This window comes from Muntiacus reevesi, chromosome 1 (assembly GCF_963930625.1).
Source record: "Muntiacus reevesi chromosome 1, mMunRee1.1, whole genome shotgun sequence".
In the NCBI taxonomy this organism is placed as follows: Eukaryota; Metazoa; Chordata; class Mammalia; order Artiodactyla; family Cervidae; genus Muntiacus; species Muntiacus reevesi.
Window position 1 is genome coordinate 104,759,093 of NC_089249.1, and position 21,990 is coordinate 104,781,082.

The window sequence follows — 21,990 nt, forward strand, 5'->3', positions numbered from 1 at the left end:
TTCTTTCTTGACAGGATATCATCATAAAATCCTCCTTTACAGCTTTAAGTTGGTTTCCTTTAGTTCTCTAAATACATTTATAATACTTGCTTTAAAGTCTGTTTCAAGTAGGACATCTAGGACTTCTCAAAGGTGATTTCTATTGCCTGCTTTTTTCTTGTGTAAGGGTTACACTTTGCTGTTTCTTTACATGTCTCAATTATTTGCTGGGTACTGGTAATTAGATAATATGATTGTCAAAAATCTGGATGCTGATCCCATGCCCTCCAGGTCTTTTCGGTTGCTTGTCTGGAATATTTTAGGGAAGTCTACTTCCCACATAGTGTGTAGCCTCTGAGGTAGTCTATTAAGCTGTCAAGTCTATTAAGCTATTAACACGTCAAGGCAGTATATTGTGACCCTGCTTATTTAACTTATATGCAGAGTATATCATGAGAAACGCTGGGCTGGATGAAGCACAAGCTGGAATCAAGATTGCTGGGAGAAATAGCAATACCTTTAGACATGCAGATGACACCACCCTTATGGTAGAAAGCGAAGAAGAAGAAAAGGGCTTCTTGATGAAAATGAAAGAGGAGAGTGAAAAAGTTGGCTTAAAGCTCAATATTCAGAAAACTAAGATCATGGCATCTGGGCCCATCACTTCATGGCAAACAGATGGGCAAACAGCGGAAACAGTGACAGAGTTTATTTTTGGGGGCTCCAAAATCACTGCAGATGGTGATTGCCGCCATGAAATTAAAAGACGCTTGCTCTTTGAAAGAAAAGTTATGACCAACCTACACAGCACATTAAAAAGCAGAGACATTACTTTGCTAACAAAGGTCCATCTAGTCAAAGCTATGGTTTTTCCAGTGGTCGTGTATGGATGTGAGAGTTGAGGACTATAAAGAAAGCTGAGTGCTGAAGAATTGACACTTTTGAACTGTGGTGTTAGAGAAGACTCTTGAGAGTCCCTTGAACTGCAAGGAGGTCCAACTAGTCCATACTAAAGGAAATCAGTCCTGAATATTCACTGGAAGGACTGATGCTGAAGCTGAAACTCCAATAATTTGCCCATCTGATGCGAAGAACTTACTCTTTTGAAAAGACCCTGATGCTGGGAAAGATTGAAGGCAGGAGGAGAAGGGGACGACCGAGGATGAAATGTTCGGATGGCATCACTGAGTCAATGGACATGAGTTTGAGTAAGCTCCGGGAGTTGGTGATGGACAGGGAGGCCTGGAGTGCTACAGTCCATGGGGTCACAAAGAGTCAGACACGACTGAGTGACTGAACTGAACTGAACTGAATTAAGCTCTCTGCTTCTATTGGTATCAGCTGTAACACTCAGCTATTACTGAGGCTGACTGTGCTATGATTTTTTATGATTCCAGAGCATAAATTGTACCACAATATGACCCAGTTAAATCTGGGTCCTTTGGCAGGGGTAGTCTTTGAAGCTTGTCTCTGAAGACCGTTCTGACCGTAGGAAGGCTCCGCTTTGCTGTCTCTTTCCCTGGTTCTCTCTGTTGGACTACTAGCTGGCCTATGGCATAGGGCATTACTCTCATGAAGATACCAGCATCCTCGTGATTATTTACCACTGCTTTCCACAGTGCTCACGGGCATGAGCTTCCCCTGCTATGTGCCAGATAAAGTTATTCCATTCTGGCTCTGCTTCTACTGCACATCTCTTCCCCTGGGCAGAGCATCCGTGTCACTGTTCCCCCATGGGTAGCAGAGACAGTGGCCTCCGGTTTTCTTGGCTTAGCTCTCCAGGTGTGGAACCCCAACCCCACAAGCAAGTTGTGCAAGGGTTCAGTATTCTTGACCTGCTGTGCATGGGGTAGAACTTTCTCTATAAATGGGGGCTGGGTGGGGGAAGGGAGTCCCAGATCGCTCATCTGCTCTTGCCTAGAGTAGTTTCTGTAATATAGTGCTCAAAGTGGAAAACCAGAAACGCTGGACACCTGCATTTTTCAACCACAGCGAGAAGGGAAGCCTGGTGTCCTTACAGCACCTGCTAGGAACAGACATATCGTCACTCTGATCTGAGGCAGGGGACGGAGGGAGGAGTGGGTTGTGGTTCAAATGTCATAGACTGACTACTCTTTTTGAGATTTAATAGATTTTCTTGAGTACGTGTCTCTCTATATGCTGAATACCCTTGGGACAATTTTTAGAGATTGGTTTTTTAAAAATAATTTGCACCAGTTATAGCTGTTTTGCAGGGTAGAGGGTCTGTGAAGCACTCATACTGCCATTCTGGAAGTCGACTTCCCCTGGAAAGTAACTTTTTAATGAAAACCTGTCTTGTGGGAAAGATATTATGATATGCAACACTTTTCAAGTAAGGTGGAAGTAATGCTCACTTCTTCTATATTACACAGAATCTCTTAAATGCTTTAGAAATAGTCTCTGACAGAGTCTGTGACTGCACCCCAAATTTTATGCTCACTCTGTCCCTTTAGTAACAGAATTCTCAGGGTTCAGTGACAGACATGGCTGACCAGCAAGAGACTACACTGCAAGCTCCTTTAGCCAGGTGTGACAAGAGACAAAACCCCATCTGATGCAGTGTGAGCAGGAGTGATACATACACCAGATCAGGCCCTTAAAAGACATTACTTCCCTTTCCTCAATTCCACTGGGTAGAAGGTGATACCAGGAACTGGAGTGGCTACCTTTGATGAAGAGTTGGAAGCAAAAGTGCTGGACAGCAGAGCATCATGAGAGAAAGAACTCAGTTCCCTATAACGGGTGGGCTACCACACCAATCTTAGAATGCCTACTTCATTTTTTTATAGAAATAAGTATAATTTCAGTCTTATGTCACTATACTTTTCTGTCTCTCTGTTACAGATGCCTAAGTCATATCATAATTTGTATAATTCCATTGTGTGGTTTGATAAATTTGATGTGAATAATAGTAAAAGATGTCAAAGTGGTTATCAATAATGTCAAATTTTCAAGTGAAGAATATCAAATTCTTGGATATTAGGAAGTCTTCACTGTGAACCCTGATGCTTAGTTTTCAGGTGCAGGCGGAAACAACACACTTTAGAATATACCTACTTTGTCTAACTTTGAATTTTTATTATTATAGTTAGAGATTATTATTTATATTGATGAACTGAATCTTTGTGTTTTTAAATATCTTCATAGTTGCTATGGTTACTTAGGAAATGATTTTATGACACAGCAGAGATTTTTTTGTTGTTGTTAAATGTTTTTTACCACCTGGAATCCTTGTTGTTTACATATGTAAATCAGTGGTTTTCTGACTTCTCTATACCACAGCAAATAGAAGAGAGTATTTGCAAGGTGCACTCTGATCAGGACTAGCGGCTCCTCCAGGCCCAGCTGCAATGACAGCTGATGTTTCTGAGGAACAGCATCCAGAAACTTAGAACGTATTTTATGGAACTGGATATTGGAAAGAAATCTGGGACCCAAAACAGGTTAACTGCAGTAACATTTGTTAACATGTAAAAGATACAATAAAGTTCTAAGAATTTACCATTAGCTTTCTCTTCAAATAACATCATTCAGTTTTTTCCAAATATATGCTAGGGTACCAGAGCTATCACTATACAGGATTCATTTGTCATTCTGCAAAGTATTAATATTGTAATTTGAAATATGTGGCTTTTTTCCTATGATCATACTTCTGTTTTTATAATCACTACATGTAAAATACTTATGTATTAATTATATCTTCAATTAATACTGCTTTCTTTGAAAAAAAAGTGATACTATCTCAAGTCATTTTTTAAACTGAAGGACACCTAATCATTACTTGTGTTTTCAAAATTTGTTAAATAAAACAGCAAGGAATGAAATAATTAGCATACAATATTCTCATTAAAATTAATAGAAGCAGTTAATGAAGTTCATACCAGTATGATTGTAGACAACATCAGTTATACAAAGAATATTCCATTCCTTTTTCAATTTTTGCACCAGCTGTCCAACATCAGTCCAGGTGTACTTTTTATTAGGTCTTGAAAAGTCAGGATTTAATTCTAACTGATCAGCAAGGGAATAGCATGACCTGGATAGTCCAAGAGTCTGCAGTGGGGTAAAATGAATCATGTTGTAGCCTGCAACACAAGAAAGTAAACAAAGACCATTAAGAGAAAAGATATACCTAAAACGAAGTATATACGTTGTAAGGTTAAACTTCCACGCATGCCTGTGTGCGCAGTCGCTTTAGATGCGTCCGCCTCTCTGTGACCCCATGGACTGTAGCCCCTCAGGCTCCTCTGTCCATGGGATTCTCCAGGCAAGAATACTGGAGTAGGTTGCTACGTCCTCCTCTAGGGGATCTTCCCAACCCAGGGATCGAACCCACGTCTCCTGTGTCTCCTGCCTTGCAGGCAGATTCTTTACCCACCGAGCCACCTGGGAAGCCCTTAAATTTCCATTAAGTAATTCTAAATGGTAAGACAACCATGCCACAAGAGAAGGGGTTAAAGACCTGAGTTCAAATCCTAGCCGTACCAGAAGTGATTTAAGCAAGTCTACCGAAATCTTTCAGGATTATCAGTTTCTTCACATATAAGATAGGGATAATGAGATGATGTATTTAAAAAAAAATCACAGAGAGTGCCCAGTTACTATTAGGGGTTCAATTTATATTTCTGGAATGGATATATTTATATGTAGAAAATATATCCTGTGCAAGTACATCAGTACATCTTTCTCCTAGTTTTAATGTTTCATAGTACTTGTATTCTTTTAGTTATGTCAGGGAACCTCTCATTTCTTTCTTCACTCTACATTCAAGTTGAAAGTAGAAAATTAACACTATGCTTTACTTAAGAGTAAAATGTATGGCAGCATATGACTTTCACATTAAACGCTTGTTGAATTAAAATTATATATAATGATAATACATTTTCCAACATTTTGGTAGCTTACTAAGTTTATATGTCAAAGTAAAGTCTTAAGAGACAATAAAAAAAAGAGAGACAATAATAATCTCATTTTGTCATAGAGTTCCTTAATTATTAAGTTGAACCATATAATTTACCATTTTTGTAAGCTAAAATAGTCAAATATCAACAAGTTCATAAAGTTCTACCTATTTATATTACTAAATAGATTAAGAAGTGAAATTAAAAGGAGGATTAAAGCCTTTGCAATGTGTATCACAGATGATAATTACATTTATTTTAAAGAAGAGAAGAAAAAAAGCTGGTATTACCTGATTCTTTTGCAACCATAAGTCTGCTTTCCCATTCATCAAAAGGTCCCATACACTTGGCTAAAAATGTCTGGAGAGTAACACAGTCCAAGGGTAACACGTGATTATCAGCACCAACACGTAAAATAGGGTCCACAACTATGTAACCTCCACCACTTTTCTCATTTCTGAGGAAAAAACAAAATAAAACTTTTCAGTTAGTGACAGGAAAAAAAGTCTCATCTAACTGTCTAACTGGAAAGTAAATTACCCTATTTTAAAACATATTTTGAAGCCCATAAAATCTTTCTAAAAAGTTGTAGTGAAACTAGTACAGCCACTATGGAGAACAGTGTGGAGATTCCTTAAAAAACTGGAAATAGAACTGCCATATGACCCAGCAATCCCACTCCTGGGCATACACACCGAGGAAACCAGATCTGAAAGAGACATGTGCACCCCAATGTTCATCGCAGCACTGTTTATAATAGCCAGGACATGGAAGCAACCTAGATGCCCATCAGCAGACGAATGGATAGGAAAGCTGTGGTACATATACACCATGGAATATTACTCAGCCATTAAAAAGAATTCATTTGAATCAGTTCTAATGAGATGGATGAAACTGGAGCCCATTATACAGAGTGAAGTAAGCCAGAAAGATAAACACCAATACAATATATTAACGCATATATATGGAATTTAGAAAGATGGTAACAATAACCCTATATGCAAGACAGAAAAGGAGACACAGATGTATAGAACAGATTTTTGGACTCTATGGGAGAAGGTGAGGGTGGGATGATCTGAGAAAACAGCATTGAAACTTGTGTATTATCAAGGGTGAAACAGATCGCCAGTCCAGGTTGGATGCATGAGACAAGTGCTTGGGGCTGGTGCACTGGGATGACCCAGGGGGAAGGGATGGGGAGGGAGGTGGGAGGGGGGTTCAAGATGGGGAACACATGTAAATCCATGGCTGATTCATATCAATGTATGGCAAAAATAATTAGCCTCCAACTAATAAAAATAAAAGAAAAAAAAAAGAAAACTGTGGTACATATACACAACAGAATATTACTCAGCTATTAAAAAGAATGCATTTGAATCAGTTCTAATGGGGTGGATGAAACTGGAGCCTATTATACAGAGTGAAGTAAGTCAGAAAGTAAAACACCAATACAGTATATTAACGCATATATATGGAATTTAGAAAGATGGTAACGATGACCCTATATGTGAAACAGCAAAAGAGACACAGATGTAAAGAACAGACTTTTGGACTCTGTGGGAGAAGGCGAGGGTGGGATGATTTGAGACAATAGCATTGACACATGTATATTATCATATGTGAAATAGATCACCAGTCCAGGGTCGAGGCATGAGACAGGGTGCTCAGGGCTGGTGCACTGGGATGACCCTGAGGAATGGGATGGAGAGGGAGGTGGGAGGGGGGTTCAGGATGGGGGACACATGTACACCCATGGCTGATTCATGTCAATGTATGGCAAAAATCAGTACAATACTGTAAAGTAATTAGCCTCCAATTAAAATAAATAAATTAATTAAAAAATAAAGAAAAGTGAAAAAAAAAAGTTGCAGTGAAACTCAATGGAAAAGCCACATTTTATCTTTTTCCAGTCTCTATACAACATAAACAATGCATACATATATATCTAATAATATTGCTTTAAGGAAAAATATCTGTACTAAAATCTGTCAATAATAATAGGGCACATAATTGAATAGAATGCTATAACCAGGTTGAAAGAAAATACTAAATAATAATACTTTGAATATGCAATGAGGCTTACAATTCCTACCTAGAAACTAAAGAATTATATTCTATTGCATCCTAAGAAACTCCTGTAAAAACTGCACTGCCATAGCTCATATGATAACTTGTTACAAGTTAGATAACATCAAGTTAGAGAATAAATTAACTTTTTTTCATATACAGAACACCTGACTTACCCTTGAAGGAAGTAATACTGAAATGATCCAGCTTGTTGAAGATTAAGTTTACAGTATTTATCAGAATCATCTTCTCTTTCTGTTGGATTTTCCCATTCCAGGGAATGGAATTTTTCTCGATTAAATGCTTCTCCAGAAAGTGGGTAATTTGTATACACAGTAACTGCTTTTCCCTGTAAAGTTGGGCCCAATCGGAACTGCAGTTCAAACCCTAAACATAAAGCACATTTCAATAAACTCATTGCAGGCCTTAAATTACCACATTAAAAAGATGTTTTACTTAAAGTATTATGAAAAAAATGATTTCTCAACTATGGTTAAAAGAATTCCAAATATTTAATGCTGTTTTTGGAACTACTTTGCATTCTAATTTAGCTTAATTTTGCACTTTAACATACAGTATACACCATAGAACTGTCTGCTCTGTACTGCCCTTCTCTTCTTCTCCTGGAAATTTATACTCCTAGTTGCATGGCTGCTTTGGGATATGCAAGTTATTACATGATCTCATTCCCCACCATTCCCACGAGCCCCTCACCCCCTTCCAATCCCCCACCTCCACTTCCTGAGCTGACTGCTCAGAAGTGAACATCTAATCAGAGACTCACTGGTATTTTTCAAGCTGAAACAGAGAAAGTGAGTTTCTCTGTGGTATCAGAGTCTGTGATAATATGTAAAAGTTGGGAGATCACAGGACAACTATCTTACCAGATAGAGCAGGCCCATCTTCCCCGAGAGAAGTCAACCTCTAGAGAGCAGAATTCAGATTTCTAACAAGAGTCTGAAAGGCATTTGAGCCCCTGATACCAATTATTCTCAACGTCTGCTCAAATTCAGAGATGTGATAATAGAGAGTTAACAAGTGGTTGTGTAGAGCTGAGTGGTGTGGGGTGGTGCGGAACTCTGATTTGCAGTGTTTGTTGACTTCTGGAGAAAACAATTTCACCATGGTCAATAACAAGCTGCCAACATGACATCACTGAACATGGACCTGGGAAGAGATACTCACCATCAGCTCCTGACAGCCAACACAAGCGACTCCAGCATACTACAGCCTCTATCCCTGCTCTTCATGGTTTACTTACTTAAGTCTTTCCTGGAATTCTGAAAGCCAAAACATTCTCTCTTTTGCCTTAGTTTGACTATCTCTATTAAAATATATCTGAGATGTCTGTACTGTATTACAAGTCTTTGGCCATAAGAAGAGAAAAATTAACACATTATAGTCATAAGTACTGTAAAAGAAAAATGTTTACTGGCTCAAGGCAAACTTTGATCACAATTATTAGAATGTGAACATTCTGACTATAGTACAGTCTATCAGAAACATCAGGCACATAAATTTTAAATGTGTGTGTAATATTTAAAATTGAGGGCAGGAGGAGAAGGAGGTGGCAGAAAATGAAATGGCTAGATGGCATTGCTGACTCAGTGGACATGATTTTGAGCAAACTCTGGGAGATACTGAAGGACATGGAAGCCTGGTGTGCTGCAGTCCATGGGGCCGCAAAGAGTTGGACACGACTGTGTGACTGGAAAATAATATTTAATTAATAATGGGAAATAATAACTGATGAAGGTAGGAAAATTTAGTTTTACTGGTTATAATCTTCAAGCTTAAGAAACTTTTTGAGAAGAAAGAAGTATAGTAATAGCTAAGGGACAAAAATCAGAGCAGAGTAGGGAGGAAAGGAGTGATGGTAAGGAGCTGGTAGCAACTTTAAATAGGATGATTATTGAGCAGTTGAAGGACTCGGGAGAAGTGAACAAGTTAGCCTTGTGTTTAATCATGAGCATGGAGGGAAAGTGCTGACCAAGCAAAGGAAACAGAAAGCACAAAGGACCCAGGGTCGAAGCATGCCTGGTGGTTCCAGAAATAGCAAGAAGCTCTATATGGTTAGGCTGAAGCAAGCTGGGGGAGGAATAGTATGGTAAGACAAAAGAAAGGTAACAAGGGAGTCAGATCATGCAGAGACTTGTAAGAATTTTGGCTTCTCCACTGACTCAAATGAGTCAATGAACAGTTTAGAGCAGGAGTGACAGGACCTAACTTGTGTATTAAAAATATCATTCTGAAGATATCTGCTTCTGGCCATAATGGAGTAATTGGAACTAGACTTGCCCTCTTCTGATAAACTAAAAGAACTATATGAAACAGCTGTTCTCAAAAAAAGGTAGAAAAGAACTGTGATGCCTGAGATTTTCTATAAACTTTTTAGCTTTCAGACTAGAGGACCTTTCTGGGCTGCGACACAGGGAGCAGAAATAGTAATCTCACTGAGCTGAAGAGACAGAGATTAGTGCTTGGGAAGGGTGAAGAGAATGCGATTTTCAGGGCAGAGTATGAGAAGAAGGGAGTTAAACAAAGAAAGAACTCCAGAAATTTACCTAGAGTCATGTTGAAACTGCCTGAAAACTAAACTGTACACAAATAGGGTTTCACTACACGAGATGAGGTTGGGAAAAGAACAGCTAGTAGAAGCTGTAAATTGAACAATTCCTAGTGCTCACCCAGGTCTGGGATACATTACAATTTTTAAGCAGCCAGAATTAAGGAGACCTTGTTGAACAGCTGTTTTATTCAAGGGAGTCATGTCTTAAATAACAGGGTTAAAGTGGTCCTGGAGTACAAACTAATATAAACCTATCCCATCAAAGCTTAAAAACAAGCCTCAAAAGGATTAAGTTGATCCACAAATAATGTAAATGACTTCTAAAATAAAACTCATCACTCCTTTAAAGCAAGAAAACAATTCAGAGATAAAAACAGAACAACTACAATGTCCAGCATCCAATAAAAAAACTGCTGAACAGAAACAGGAGGTAAGGGAGTTGACCACACAGATATCTGGAATAGGGCATTCCACACAGAGGAAACAGAGATCTAAATGGCTTGCAAATGCTGCTTCTGGCGAAGACAGAATAACAGGGATTGGATTTACCATCTTCCCCAAAACTTAAAAGAAACCAACAATTAAAAAAAAAAATCAGACAAAATATATGAACTGATAATTTTTCAAGTCCCTGATGTTAGGCAACAAGTCAGTGATCCCTGAGAGATGGAAAGTAAACAAGGTAAGTCTTATAACTGCCCTGTATTGAAAGAGTTTACAGGATGGGGCAAAGGGAGAAGGGACCCAGGCAGACCTCAACTGACTTCCTGTGTTGAAGAGGCGGATCTAAGAACTTGTGGAGATCAAGGCAGCGAAGAGTTTTCAGACGAGAGTAGCGGATGAAGACGAGAAAGCTGCACAGAGAGAGAATTCCAGAGATCTGGAAAAGGTATTCCTGGAGTATTCAGAAGAGTACTAGCCAGTGCATGTCTGGGAGGAAAAATACCTGAGATGAGGAACAGAGTTTGTTCTCACCAGCTAAACTGAGAACATTCACGAGGCACTGGGTAGAAAGTTCAGAAGGATCTTGCTTCAGTAGTGGGGAATAATGAGCCTGAGACAGGGCACAGGTCTAGACTGGCTTAATGAAGCATAGAAGTAAAACTCAAAAAGACAGTAATATTTCCAAGTAACTTAACTTCACTCCAGAACAAAGACCAAGAATATTTCTATGAATCCCAAAATACCTATCACTCAACAAGGTAAAATTAATAATGTCTGGCATCCAAACAAAGATTACAAGACATACAAAGAAGGAGGAAAACACAATCCATGAATGACACAGATGTTGAACTAGTAGACAAGGAAGGACTTCAGTTATCAAAACTGTATTTCATATGTTCAAAAAGTTGGGTCCATACATGGAAAGTATTAAGAAAAAATAAAAAAGATCAAGATTACGCTTTTAGAGATTAAAACTACAACACCTGAGAATGAAAAATACAGGCAACAGAATTAAGGGATGGTGAGATAGGGCAGAAATTAGTGTAACCATTAACAGAAATGTAATTAGATTACTCACAGGAGAGAAGAAAAGAGACAAATTATTTGAAGAAATAACAGGTAAACATACCCCAACTTGATGAAAAAAACTTACAGATCTAAGAATTTAACAGTCTTAATCCAAGAAATATGAAGAATGTTACACCAAAGAGCATCAGTATCAAATTGCTCAAAACTAGGGACAATGAGAATATTTTATAAGCAGCCAGAGAGGAAAAGAGATAGAGTATGTACAGAGGAGCAAGGAAAAGAATGACAGCAGATTTCTCATGGGCAACAGTGCAAGAAAGAAGACAGTGGAGCCACATCTATAAAAGTTTTGAAAAATTCTAACAGTTGACCTAGAATTCTATACTTGGTGAAAATATATTTCACAAACAACAATGATAAGAGTCAGGTTTTTCACTGTCAGAGAAAGATGTTATAAATAAGCAAGGGAGACAGATACAATGAACCCTACTATGGTGATATGATATGCCATGGTGATATGATATGATATGATATGCCAGGCTGGATGAAGCACAAGCCAGGAGAAATATCAATAACCTCAGGTATGCAGATGACACCACCCTTATGGCAGAAAGCAAAGAAGAACTAAAGATCCTCTTGATGAAAGTGAAAGAGGAGAGTGAAAAAGTTGGCTTAAAACTCAACATTCAGAAAACAAAGATCATGGCATCTGGTCCCATCACTTCATGGCAAACAGATGGGGAAACAGTAGAAACAACGACAGACTTTATTGTGGGGGGCTCCAAAATCACTGCAGATGGTGATTGTAGCCATGAAATTAAAAGATGCTTGCTCCTTGGAAGAAAAGTTATGACCAACCTAGACAGCATATTAAAAAGCAGAGACATTACTTTGCCAAGAAAGGTCCCTCTAGTCAAAGCTATGGTTTTTCCAGTAGTCATGGATGGATGTGAGAGTTGGACTATAAAGAAAACTGAGAGCCAAAGAATTGATGCTTTTGAATTGTGGTGCTGGAAAAGACCCTTGAGTGTCCCTTGAGCCACAAGGAGATCCAACCAGTCCATCCTAAAGGAAATCAGTCCTGAATCTTCATTGGAAGGACTGATGCTGAAGCTGAAACTCCAGTACTTTGGCCACCTGATGTGAAGAACTGACTCACTATAAAATACCCTAATGCTGGGAAAGATTGAAGGCAGGAGGAGAAGGGGATGACAGAGGATGAGATGGTTGGACGGCATCACCGACTCAATGGACATGAGTTTGAGCAAGCTCTGGGAGTTGGTGATGGACAGGGAGGCCTGGTGTGCTGCCGTCCATGGGGTCGCAAAGAGTCAGAAATGACTGAGCGACTGAACTGAACTGAACTGACAGTGATATGAATCAGAAATATGAGTAAGAACTGCTATTTATTTATATATAAAGAATGTCAGTTTGGTTCAAGGCAAATCCTGAAGTAGAGAACATGTAGATATATTTCAGTCAGTCTAAAATCACTCTTTGGAAGAAATAAATCTCTCACAGTGCTGTTTGAGAGGTGGTAAATTCTACAGCACAATATTAAACATGGGTAAGACATTCTTTGTGAAGAAAAGATACCAGCAGAATATGTAAGAGAATGCTGGACTCTTTCAGTTTATTCTAATCCAATTAAAATACTTATATATTTGTCAAGAGAAACATGAATGTTCTGTTTTAAATCCTGCAGTATGAATAATATGAGGGAATAGATGTTCTAGGAATTCCTAGAAAAAATTACACTTTATAATTAAGTGATAAGTACTGCTAACTGTATTCTTGTGTTGGACCAAAATATGGATATAAATTTACTCATAGTAAATGGATTTGGCAAGCAAGAAACAAATTATTCAAAAGGAGTTATCAAGTAACTTTGCCAAAATTGAGGGACTCACTTTTACTCCTCACACTACACAGTGAAACTAATAATTTTTTCCAAGTAGCTACATGCACAAATTTTTCTATAAGGCAATTTGGCACAAATATACTAAGAATATTAATAAAGTTTATATTACTGGCTAATAATTTCATAAAGACATTTATGTTATAGGCAATTAATCAGTGATATAAACATAGATGATACATAAGGATGTTCATCACAGTTTCATTTATTATAACTAAACTCACAACAAATAAAATATACAATGATTAAGAATGATTAAATAAATCATGGTACAAATGGTATTCTGTAAGCAGGTATATTACATTATAAAGCCACTATAAATCATATTATCAAGGGACATTTAATAATATGTTACTTTCAATATTTTGTTACATTTTATGTGTCTATATAGATCTTCTGAAATCCTTTCTGGGACAAAGTATGATGACATATGGCAGTAAGCAGGGAGATGGAATTTACACATCATGATACTATAAGCAGGTGTTAAAAGTATTTAGACAGTAAAAATCCAATTTGGTTTTGAAACAAAAAGCACAGAAAAAAGACTTTTATACCTTTTTATAATTTTGTAATTGGGAAACATCATTTTTATACTAGAGCTATTATTATGAAGAGAAAGACTGAGAAGTAAATTGCCCAAAGGATTAAAATATGAAGTTTTAATACTTAAGTGATTTTGAGAACTACATTTCCAAGAATTATTAAGTTTATTACAGAAGTAATGGTGTCATTCTGAAGTACAAATATCAGAGATCGGCTATCTGAGCACAGTTAAACAACCTGCCCCCTGTTCAGCTTATACAAATATTGTTTTTATAATTACACAAGGATTCAGAGAACTTGTAGTACAAAGGTTAAAACTCATCCAAAACCTCTAAACTGGATTTGGATCAGTGGTCTACCTTTGGAACAAAATTACAAGTACTCTCCAAATACGAACATTTACTTATATAATATACATTATGATAATTTAATAGATTATATAATTTATAAAACACAAAATAAGGACAAGATGTAAATAAAATAACAATATTTTAAATAATTAATTTTATTTATTAGTTAATGGAACAAATCTTTTAACTCATTAAAAATTAGTAATATCTCTCATAAAAGTAACGTGATTAAATACATTTCATTAATTTTAAATCTTGGTTTAATATTTTGTGATAAAGTAATTTAAAGTCCTGTTTATTTAGTTTATTTAGTGGTCTCAGATCTGAAAAAAAAATGTAACACAAAGATACCCAAATCCTAATGGATAAAGTTCGTGGTAGCTATGTTTACTAATCCATGATCTGAACTTTTCAAATCCATTCATTAATTATGCAAATATTTTCATTGAAATGTGCTTCCCTGACATATATCAATTGTTTTTACAAGCTAAAGAGATGTCCCATTTTATATATTAAAGAGGTGATCTGAAAACCAACTAAAATTCTTTATTGGGTACATTTCAAACAGATCAGAAAACTTTGTTACCAGTTTTTAAATTGAGTGGATATTCATTTATTTATGTGGGTGAAATCATATGATGGAATCATTACTAAAAATACATATTTAAAATGCTCTTCCTATAGCAAGGGTTGGTAAAGTATATCCCCTATCTTTAAATAAAGTTTTATTGGAACACACCATTCATTTATGTATTATCTATGGCTGCTTTCATAGTACAATGGTCGAGTTGAGTTACCTGCAAAGCTGAAAGTATCTGCCACTTGAACCTTTATAGGAAAGAAATGTGCTGAACTCTACGGCATCAATTTCCAGCAAAAGCAGTTTACTTTCTCACTCATGTTTACCTTAGAGTCAGACTGTGTTTAATTTTTCTGAGAATATTTTCCAAATACATTATAGAAAGCTACATGTCATTTCTGAAAAGGACAAAAACAGCACATTTCAAACACTCTCCAACTCATCTTTAAGTTTGACAACCTCTAGAGGTAAAACAGAAATTTATGGTTACATTGCTTCTCATTACAAAGTGTAGTAAAGATTCTACTATTTAAGATAATATAACTTGCATATCTACTTAACCTGGCTTAGATAAAAGTATAATTCATGGCAACATAAACAAATCAGTGACACTGTGACTGTCAACCTCTTGTAGACCTATAATCTCCACTTTTTCTTCAGAATCTATCTTTTTTGTTTATAACTCAACTAACATATGAACCAAGAGCATCAATATCAATTCATATATTAGCAAAATTTAATTATTTTCATATTAAAACTTTTTTTTTGGTTGTGCCACACAGCTTATGCGATGTTAGTTCCCTGACTAGGGATCAAACCTCGGTCCTTGACAGTGATAACACAGAAACCTAACCACTGGACCACCAGGGAATTTCTCTTAACTTATTTTAACTAATCAAAATAGGTAGATACATAGAGAGAAAAAAGGAAAGAGAGAAGAGAAAGAAAACTAAATCCTATTCTTTCTATATCCTGATAAGCAGTGCATACCTGAAAGGGTATATATAGCCACTCTGTAACCTCAAATCCATATTCTTGAAACTAAAATTTTTATATACAGTAAATGAAATATCAGAATACCTAGAGTATGTCAGTTTCCATAATTAATAGTTCAGTTTGCTAAAATTAGCTTAGCCACCGCAGTACATGGTGTGGCTATCTTATTCCTCACACACTAGGAATACTCTACTCATATTAGCCATTTCCCTCTTGCAGGCAATGAAACTAGCAAGGTGAGAAATTACACTATTACTGTAAACTGAGTTTTTCTATCTCATTCCCTCCACTTAATTTATAGAGACTTGACTCCTAATCAAGGAACCTTTATAAATGTTTTCTTTCAAAACAAGTAAAAATTGAAATTTGACCAACCTACATAAAAAATGGAAGAATCCCACGTTTGAGAAATAATGACTTTTACTTTTAATTCTACCACTAAATGAGATAGGAAAGACAGGGAAAGGCTAATTACTTGGTCTTGAACTTGTTAAATTAGAAGAGTCTATAGAGACGTTAGCCTTGAAAATGAGGAGGAATCATTTCTTAGGGAAAAGTGAAAAGGAAAGAAAAATGAAGAAGGGCTTCGTGAAAGAACCAAAATTTGCCAGAGCTTTTCTTTACAACTAATTGGTTACCAAGTCCTATGAATTTTAAAATGTCTTATACTCTGTGCCCTCTTTTTTTAAACTCTAATGTAGTTAAACCAGACATGTTTGTAAAATAGTCTTCTCCATGGCTTCTTGCCTCCAATGTCCCTTCTCTTCATCTTTCACAGTACAATTATCTTCTAAAATAATACAGTGAATCATTACTGCACAAAAAATTCAACATGCTCCCATTTATATCATTTGGATGAACTTACTGGCTTTAATCAGAGTTATAGGGTCAACCATATTATTCAGAGCTCCTTCTTCAAACAGCTAGGCTAACTTTAACTGGCACTTTAGTAGTGATCACCCAGCAAGGATTTATTAGCTGTTGTACACTGCACTACATTTGTAATACTGTTTCTATCTTTACAGATCTTAAACTATAGTTGGACACTAAGATTTTAGACACTGCTATACCGTTAAGCTATGGTTTTTCCAGAGGTCATGTATGGATGTGAGAATTGAACTGTGAAGAAAGCTGAGTGCCAAAGAATTGATGCTTTTGAACTGTGGTGTTGGAGAAGACTGTTGAGAGTCCCTTGGACTGCAAGGAGATCCAACCAGTCCATCCTAAAGGAGATCAGTCCTGCGTGTTCATTGGAAGGACTGATGCTGAAGTTGAAACTCCAATACTTTGGCCACCTCTTGTGAAGAGTTGACTCAATGGAAAAGACCCTGATGCTAGGAGGGATTGGGGGCAGGAGGAGAAGGGGACGACAGAGGATTAGATGGCTGGATGGTATCACCGACTTGATGGACATGAGTTTGGGTAGACTCCAGGAGTTGGTGATGGACAGAGAGGCCTGGCATGCTGTGATTCATGGGGTTGCAAAGAGTCGGACAAGACTGAGTGACTGAACTGAACTAAATTGATACCATTAAGCACTTGACTGTTCTGTGCCCACTGTGTAATCAGAAATCAAGGAAAGGAGACACCAACAAATTAAGAAAAAGCTTCATGGAGGAAGTGGAATTTTAGCTGAAGGTTGAGATGGAGGCAACACATAAAATGATAGTAAAGGAATTTAATAGACACAGAGGAATCTGACAGGAGTGGAGGCGTAAGAACAGGCGTAAGAAAAGTCACTCGGAAGGGAATTAACAAAAGTGTAAAGATGTAGGACACTAATAATGATGAACAATGAGATAAAATCTTGGTTAGGGAAGGTGGATCCCATTATAGAATCCTGGAAGCCAGGCAGAGGTAATTAAACGACATTATAAACATCAATTAATAAAAAGAGAAGAGATGGCATAAGAAGATTATTTCAGCATCCACAGGCATATGGAAGAGACAGGCAGGCAAGAGGAGACATTTGGAAAGAAATTACAGGGTTTAAAGAGAAGCTGTAGTTAAAGAGAAGAAATTTCAAAGAAGAGCACAAGGTTTCTAGACTTGGAAACTATGAAAATGGAGACATCGCTAAAGTAAACAGGAAAGCTGAGAAGCAAAAACATGTGAGAATTGTGAGGAGATAGTTTTGGACATGTTAGATTTAAGCAAAACCAACTGGAGCTATCCTCAGGCTCTTCCATATCATGATACTGGGATGAAGGCAAGAATCCAGGGTAAGAATTGACAGATACAGTGATCTAGCCTTTCTATCTATTTGGGGCTTTAAAACCATTTTTTATTAATTTTGAGCCTCAAAACTCAGCAGTGTAGAAAAGGGGAAATTAATATCATCACATCACAAATAATGCTTAGAATTAATGTGACTTGTCCAAAGTCAAACAATCTGTTAGCAGCAGTCAGGAAAATTCTAGCTCTCTACTCTTGCCATTACAATCACTTGCTCCTAAGAAGCAAGCAAAGTTTAAGGCCTTTCTTCCAAAGGGAGTCATCAGTATGGAGGCCATGAGAACGTATACTTCTTTGAGGTCAGGAGAAGTGAAAAAAGAAAGGATTCCTTGAAGATACACATAATCAAAATGTGGAAGAAGACAGGTCAGCAAATACCACCAAGTTGACATGAGTACTCAACAGGATGGGGGGAAAAAAAATCAAAACCAGAAAACTGCAGAGTCAGGAAAGCCAAAAATGGTTTAGTACTCAGTTGATCTTAAGTTCAGCACTGGAGTTGGAAGAAGATGAAGATTTCCCATGGAGGAAACACATTTGACAGCCGAAATTTTTAAAAAAAATTAGCTCTTGAGAAATTCAGGGGAAAATTTTATTCAAAATGTTTACTACTATCAACATCCATTTGGTAGGATGAGAGAGGGGATGGCATTTTACTTTTCATACATTAAACTTCTACTTCACAAGTTATATTAACATAAATGAGTGTGAAATTTTTTTCAATGTTATAAAATATAAGTCTAAGACAATAATGCATCTATTTGATTAGTCTTATAGAAATATAATTTGATCTTTTAAATCATAGCTAGAATATATTTCAACACAACCTGATCAATTATTTCACTTTTGATTTCGCAAAAAAATTTTCAACTTTAACCTTCTCCACAGTTGGGGGGCTTTTGATAAACATAGATAATAGTTTACTTTTTGCTGTGATCTATTTTACTAAAGCAAATGTCCAGTAAAGGAAAAGAGTGTGAGCTATAAAACAGCAAAACTACAGACATATCCAAAGTAAAATTACTTATGAAACAATTTGCCAAGTTTTAATAGTAAATGCTAATGGAAATAATACTGTCAATCTTCTGATTATAAATGCAACTTCTGTCTTAAGTGGAAGTTAGCAAGCTAAGTAAAGTGAATTTTTTATCCTCATTCTAACATGACAAAACTTTTTCACTTTCATTAGTGATATTTTTTAGAACACAGAAACGTCTTCACACAAATCAGGTTTAGAAAAGGCCTTGGAAATTATATTTAAAAGTTAAAAAAAAGTTAATGACAATGAATTAAAAAATGTAAAAGACACAGAGCTAATCAAATGACTTGCTACTGACCTTGTTCAAGTCTGAAGAGGGTCCTTTCCAGCTTCTCCATTTCGTTCAGAAGTAAAATCCTAATCTGTTTACTGTGTCCCATTTTGGCTTCTAGAGGATTTGAAATCTTTCAGAAGAATTAACAGAACTCCGAAATCGAATGAGTTGCCCCTAATGAAACGAAAAAGGAATTAAGATAAAGAAAATAGCTATTATCTTAAATTCTCTAGGGCTGACAGCTACACACTTACATGTTCAAAACGTGTTTTTAACCCTATCAGAGAATGAATCTTATAAATAAGAACAGAAGAAGCAAATTGAAAAGTTGTCTCCTCCCTTCGAGCACAAGACCAAGGTAAAAATTACAATATAAAAAAATGAAGTATTTTCATAGAAAAGCAATGTTTTGGAAAACCTGAGGTTGGGTAGGGGGCAAAATTCCCAGCCCTAAGCCAAACGACTCTGAAGGCTTCATGTGGCACTTCTGCTTACAAGAGATTAGCCTGCTCAAAGATAACAGGTGGGAGATCTCCCCATTCCCAAATTCGGGTCGGAAGCCACCAATAGGGAGATGAGAACAGAGGGAAGCAGTTGTTGCCCCTGGAATAGCTGCCGTGAACATAGAATGTACAGACAGAGCTATAGATAGTAAGAACGCATTTCCCCGGGAGGCCGGCGGCATTCCTAGCACTTACACCGAGCAAGTTATACGTGCGGCTTCAGGGACACTGCAGGACCCGCGACTCCGGTGTTAAGAGTCGGGGAAGGAGACTGGAAGGAAAGCTAGAGGGGAAGGGCAGGCTGCCCCGGCGCAGAAGGAAGCTGCAGACAAGGAGCGCCGGGCGCCGTGAAGGGCAAAGGGAGGGGCGGCGGCAGCCGGGGCAGGGCCGACGCCGCCGTGTGAGTGGCAGAGCGCTTCTCCGTGACTCCGCCTCGCGCCGGTCCCCGGGGAGACCCTAGATCCTCACGGGGCCTCAAGAGCACACAGCCGGGTGCGAGCTGACAGGTCCCCTCGCCCACTTCCGGGAGGCTCGGCACCAGTTCGCCCGGACCGCTAGTCTCGCGAGAGTCCAGTCGTTGGTGGCCCGGCCTGGGAGACTGCTGGCAGCCGCTTTTTTTCTCGCCCTGAGGGAGGTGCGACGGCCGGGGCATGCCTCTCTTATTGCCTGGGAGATGGTGGTTGAGCATTAAAACGCTGCGGTAGAGAGCTAGGTAGAGCTGGACTAGAGGATTATTTTGTGAACCCGCTGAATGGCGGGAGGCAAGCCATCTGGCTTCTTTTGCGTTTTCTACCACGTTATGTTTTGTGTCTTCGTTTTGACTGTTTTACGTGGCCTCAGTTTACTTGGCCTAAATTCTCTGAGCCTTGATTTCCTCATCTCTAAAATGAGGGGCATGGCTACAGTCCCGGACATTCCATCCTTCACGTGTCCACATCTTCCTGACCGCAGACATGGCAGGACTAGGTAGGGAATGTGTGGCCAGTCTGCAAACAATCAACAGGTCAAATACACCTGCGTTTACAACATCTGGTTGTACCTAATATACACTGCATAGACTGGAAGATCGTCAAAGATTAAGAATCTGTATTTCCTGCATCAGCATGTGTATCAGGTCAGTCATTAAGGAGATGGTGCAGATGCCTAAGGAGATATTCATGGCTGGGGGAAAAGAAAAGCCCATCTTCCAGGGAAAATGGACAAAAGGTTTGGAGTTTGGAGAAGAATCTTGATTTCTTTATTGTGGAATTACTGTAGGTCCAAGAAGAACAGTGGGTTAAAAACTAAAGATACTGAAATGTTCACTTGTTTCTGTAGTTTCCTGAGAATGCCTAGTTACAAATGGTCCAAAACTGAGTTTGGAAATGCACAACTCTTTTATTCATTCAACGGGTATAGTTTTTTGAGCACCTACCATTAGCCAGGCTCAACAGTGCTGGGAATGCAGCAATGAAACAAAGTCACTGCCCTCAGGGAACTCCTACATGTGATTGATGGGAGACTGATAAACAAGTGAATAACGTAAGATAATTAATTAAAAGTTGTAAGACATAAAGCTAAGAAAGGGAAAATGGAAGAATCAGGACAGGATGGTTTGCAATTTTAAGTACAGTTATCAGTAAAGGACTTGCTGGTAAGTTGACATTTGATCCAAAACAGAGAAAGAAGATAGAGGATATCCAGGGTAAGAGGGTTATATACAGAGGTACCAGAAGTGCAGGAGCCTGGATGCAGCAGCATACTTGGTGAATTCAAGGAGGCAACTGTAGCTGAGTTAAGAAGGAAGTGGTAAGGAATTAGGACAGATACACGGGATTTGGTGAATGGTCAGAACCTAAAAGGCTTTGTCGGCTATTGTAAGGACTTAGGCTTTTGCTCTGCAAAAAGAGCCATTGGAGGATTTTGAACAGAGGAGCCATTGGAGGATTTTGAACAGAGGAGTGACATAATCATCTGACATTTTAAAAGGATCACCTGTCATCTTTATAAGTGTTTGTCGAACAATCGTGTCCAACTCTTTGCAACCCCATGGACTTGTAGCCCACCAGGCTCCTCTGTCAATGGAATTTTCCAGGCAAGAATTCTGGAGTGGGTTGTCATTCCCTTCTCCAGGGCGTCTTCGCAACCTAGGGGTTGAATCCAGGTCTCCTTCATTGCAGGCAGATTCTTCACTGTTTGAGCATATAAGCTGTAAGATGTGGTGAGGAAGGAAGCAAGGAGATCTGTTAAGAATCTATTTCATGGAGAAGGAAATGGCAACCCACTCCAGTATTCTTGCCTGGAAAAGTCCATGGGCAAAGGAGCCTCGCGGGCTGCAGTCCATGGGGTTACATGACTGAGCATGTGTGCACGAGGGTGGAGGGAAATGAGTTGGTAGCAATAAAGTGGTAGAACTAAAAAAAAAAAGAATCTATTTCAATTATCCAAGCAAGAGATAGTGGTGTGTGTGTGTGTGTGTGTGTGTAATAGTGAAAGTGGTGAGAAGTTCTTGAGCTATGAATCTTTTAATGGTCAAGCTTACCATTTGCTGGTGGAGAGAAAA

The 21,990-nt window shown here is 38.1% G+C and overlaps 1 protein-coding gene across 3 annotated transcripts in view; it reads right to left on the reverse strand.

Moving 5' to 3' along the window:
* AGL (amylo-alpha-1, 6-glucosidase, 4-alpha-glucanotransferase) overlaps positions 1-21,990 on the reverse strand; it is a 97,038-nt gene that overhangs the window by 55,781 nt on the left and 19,267 nt on the right. Inside the window, exons 1-5 of one of the 3 annotated variants that reach the window (XM_065908149.1) lie at positions 19,644-19,934; positions 18,970-19,119; positions 7,145-7,355; positions 5,192-5,358; positions 3,882-4,085 (exon numbers count right to left, since the gene is read on the reverse strand). In XM_065908149.1, the coding sequence (XP_065764221.1) occupies positions 3,882-4,085; positions 5,192-5,358; positions 7,145-7,355; positions 18,970-19,051 (664 nt within the window). In that variant the 5' untranslated portion in view covers positions 19,052-19,119; positions 19,644-19,934. Of the gene's footprint in view, positions 1-3,881; positions 4,086-5,191; positions 5,359-7,144; positions 7,356-18,969; positions 19,120-19,199; positions 19,378-19,643; positions 19,935-21,990 lie in introns of those variants that run through there. The other 2 variants (XM_065908158.1, XM_065908166.1) reach the window with 2 other exon arrangements.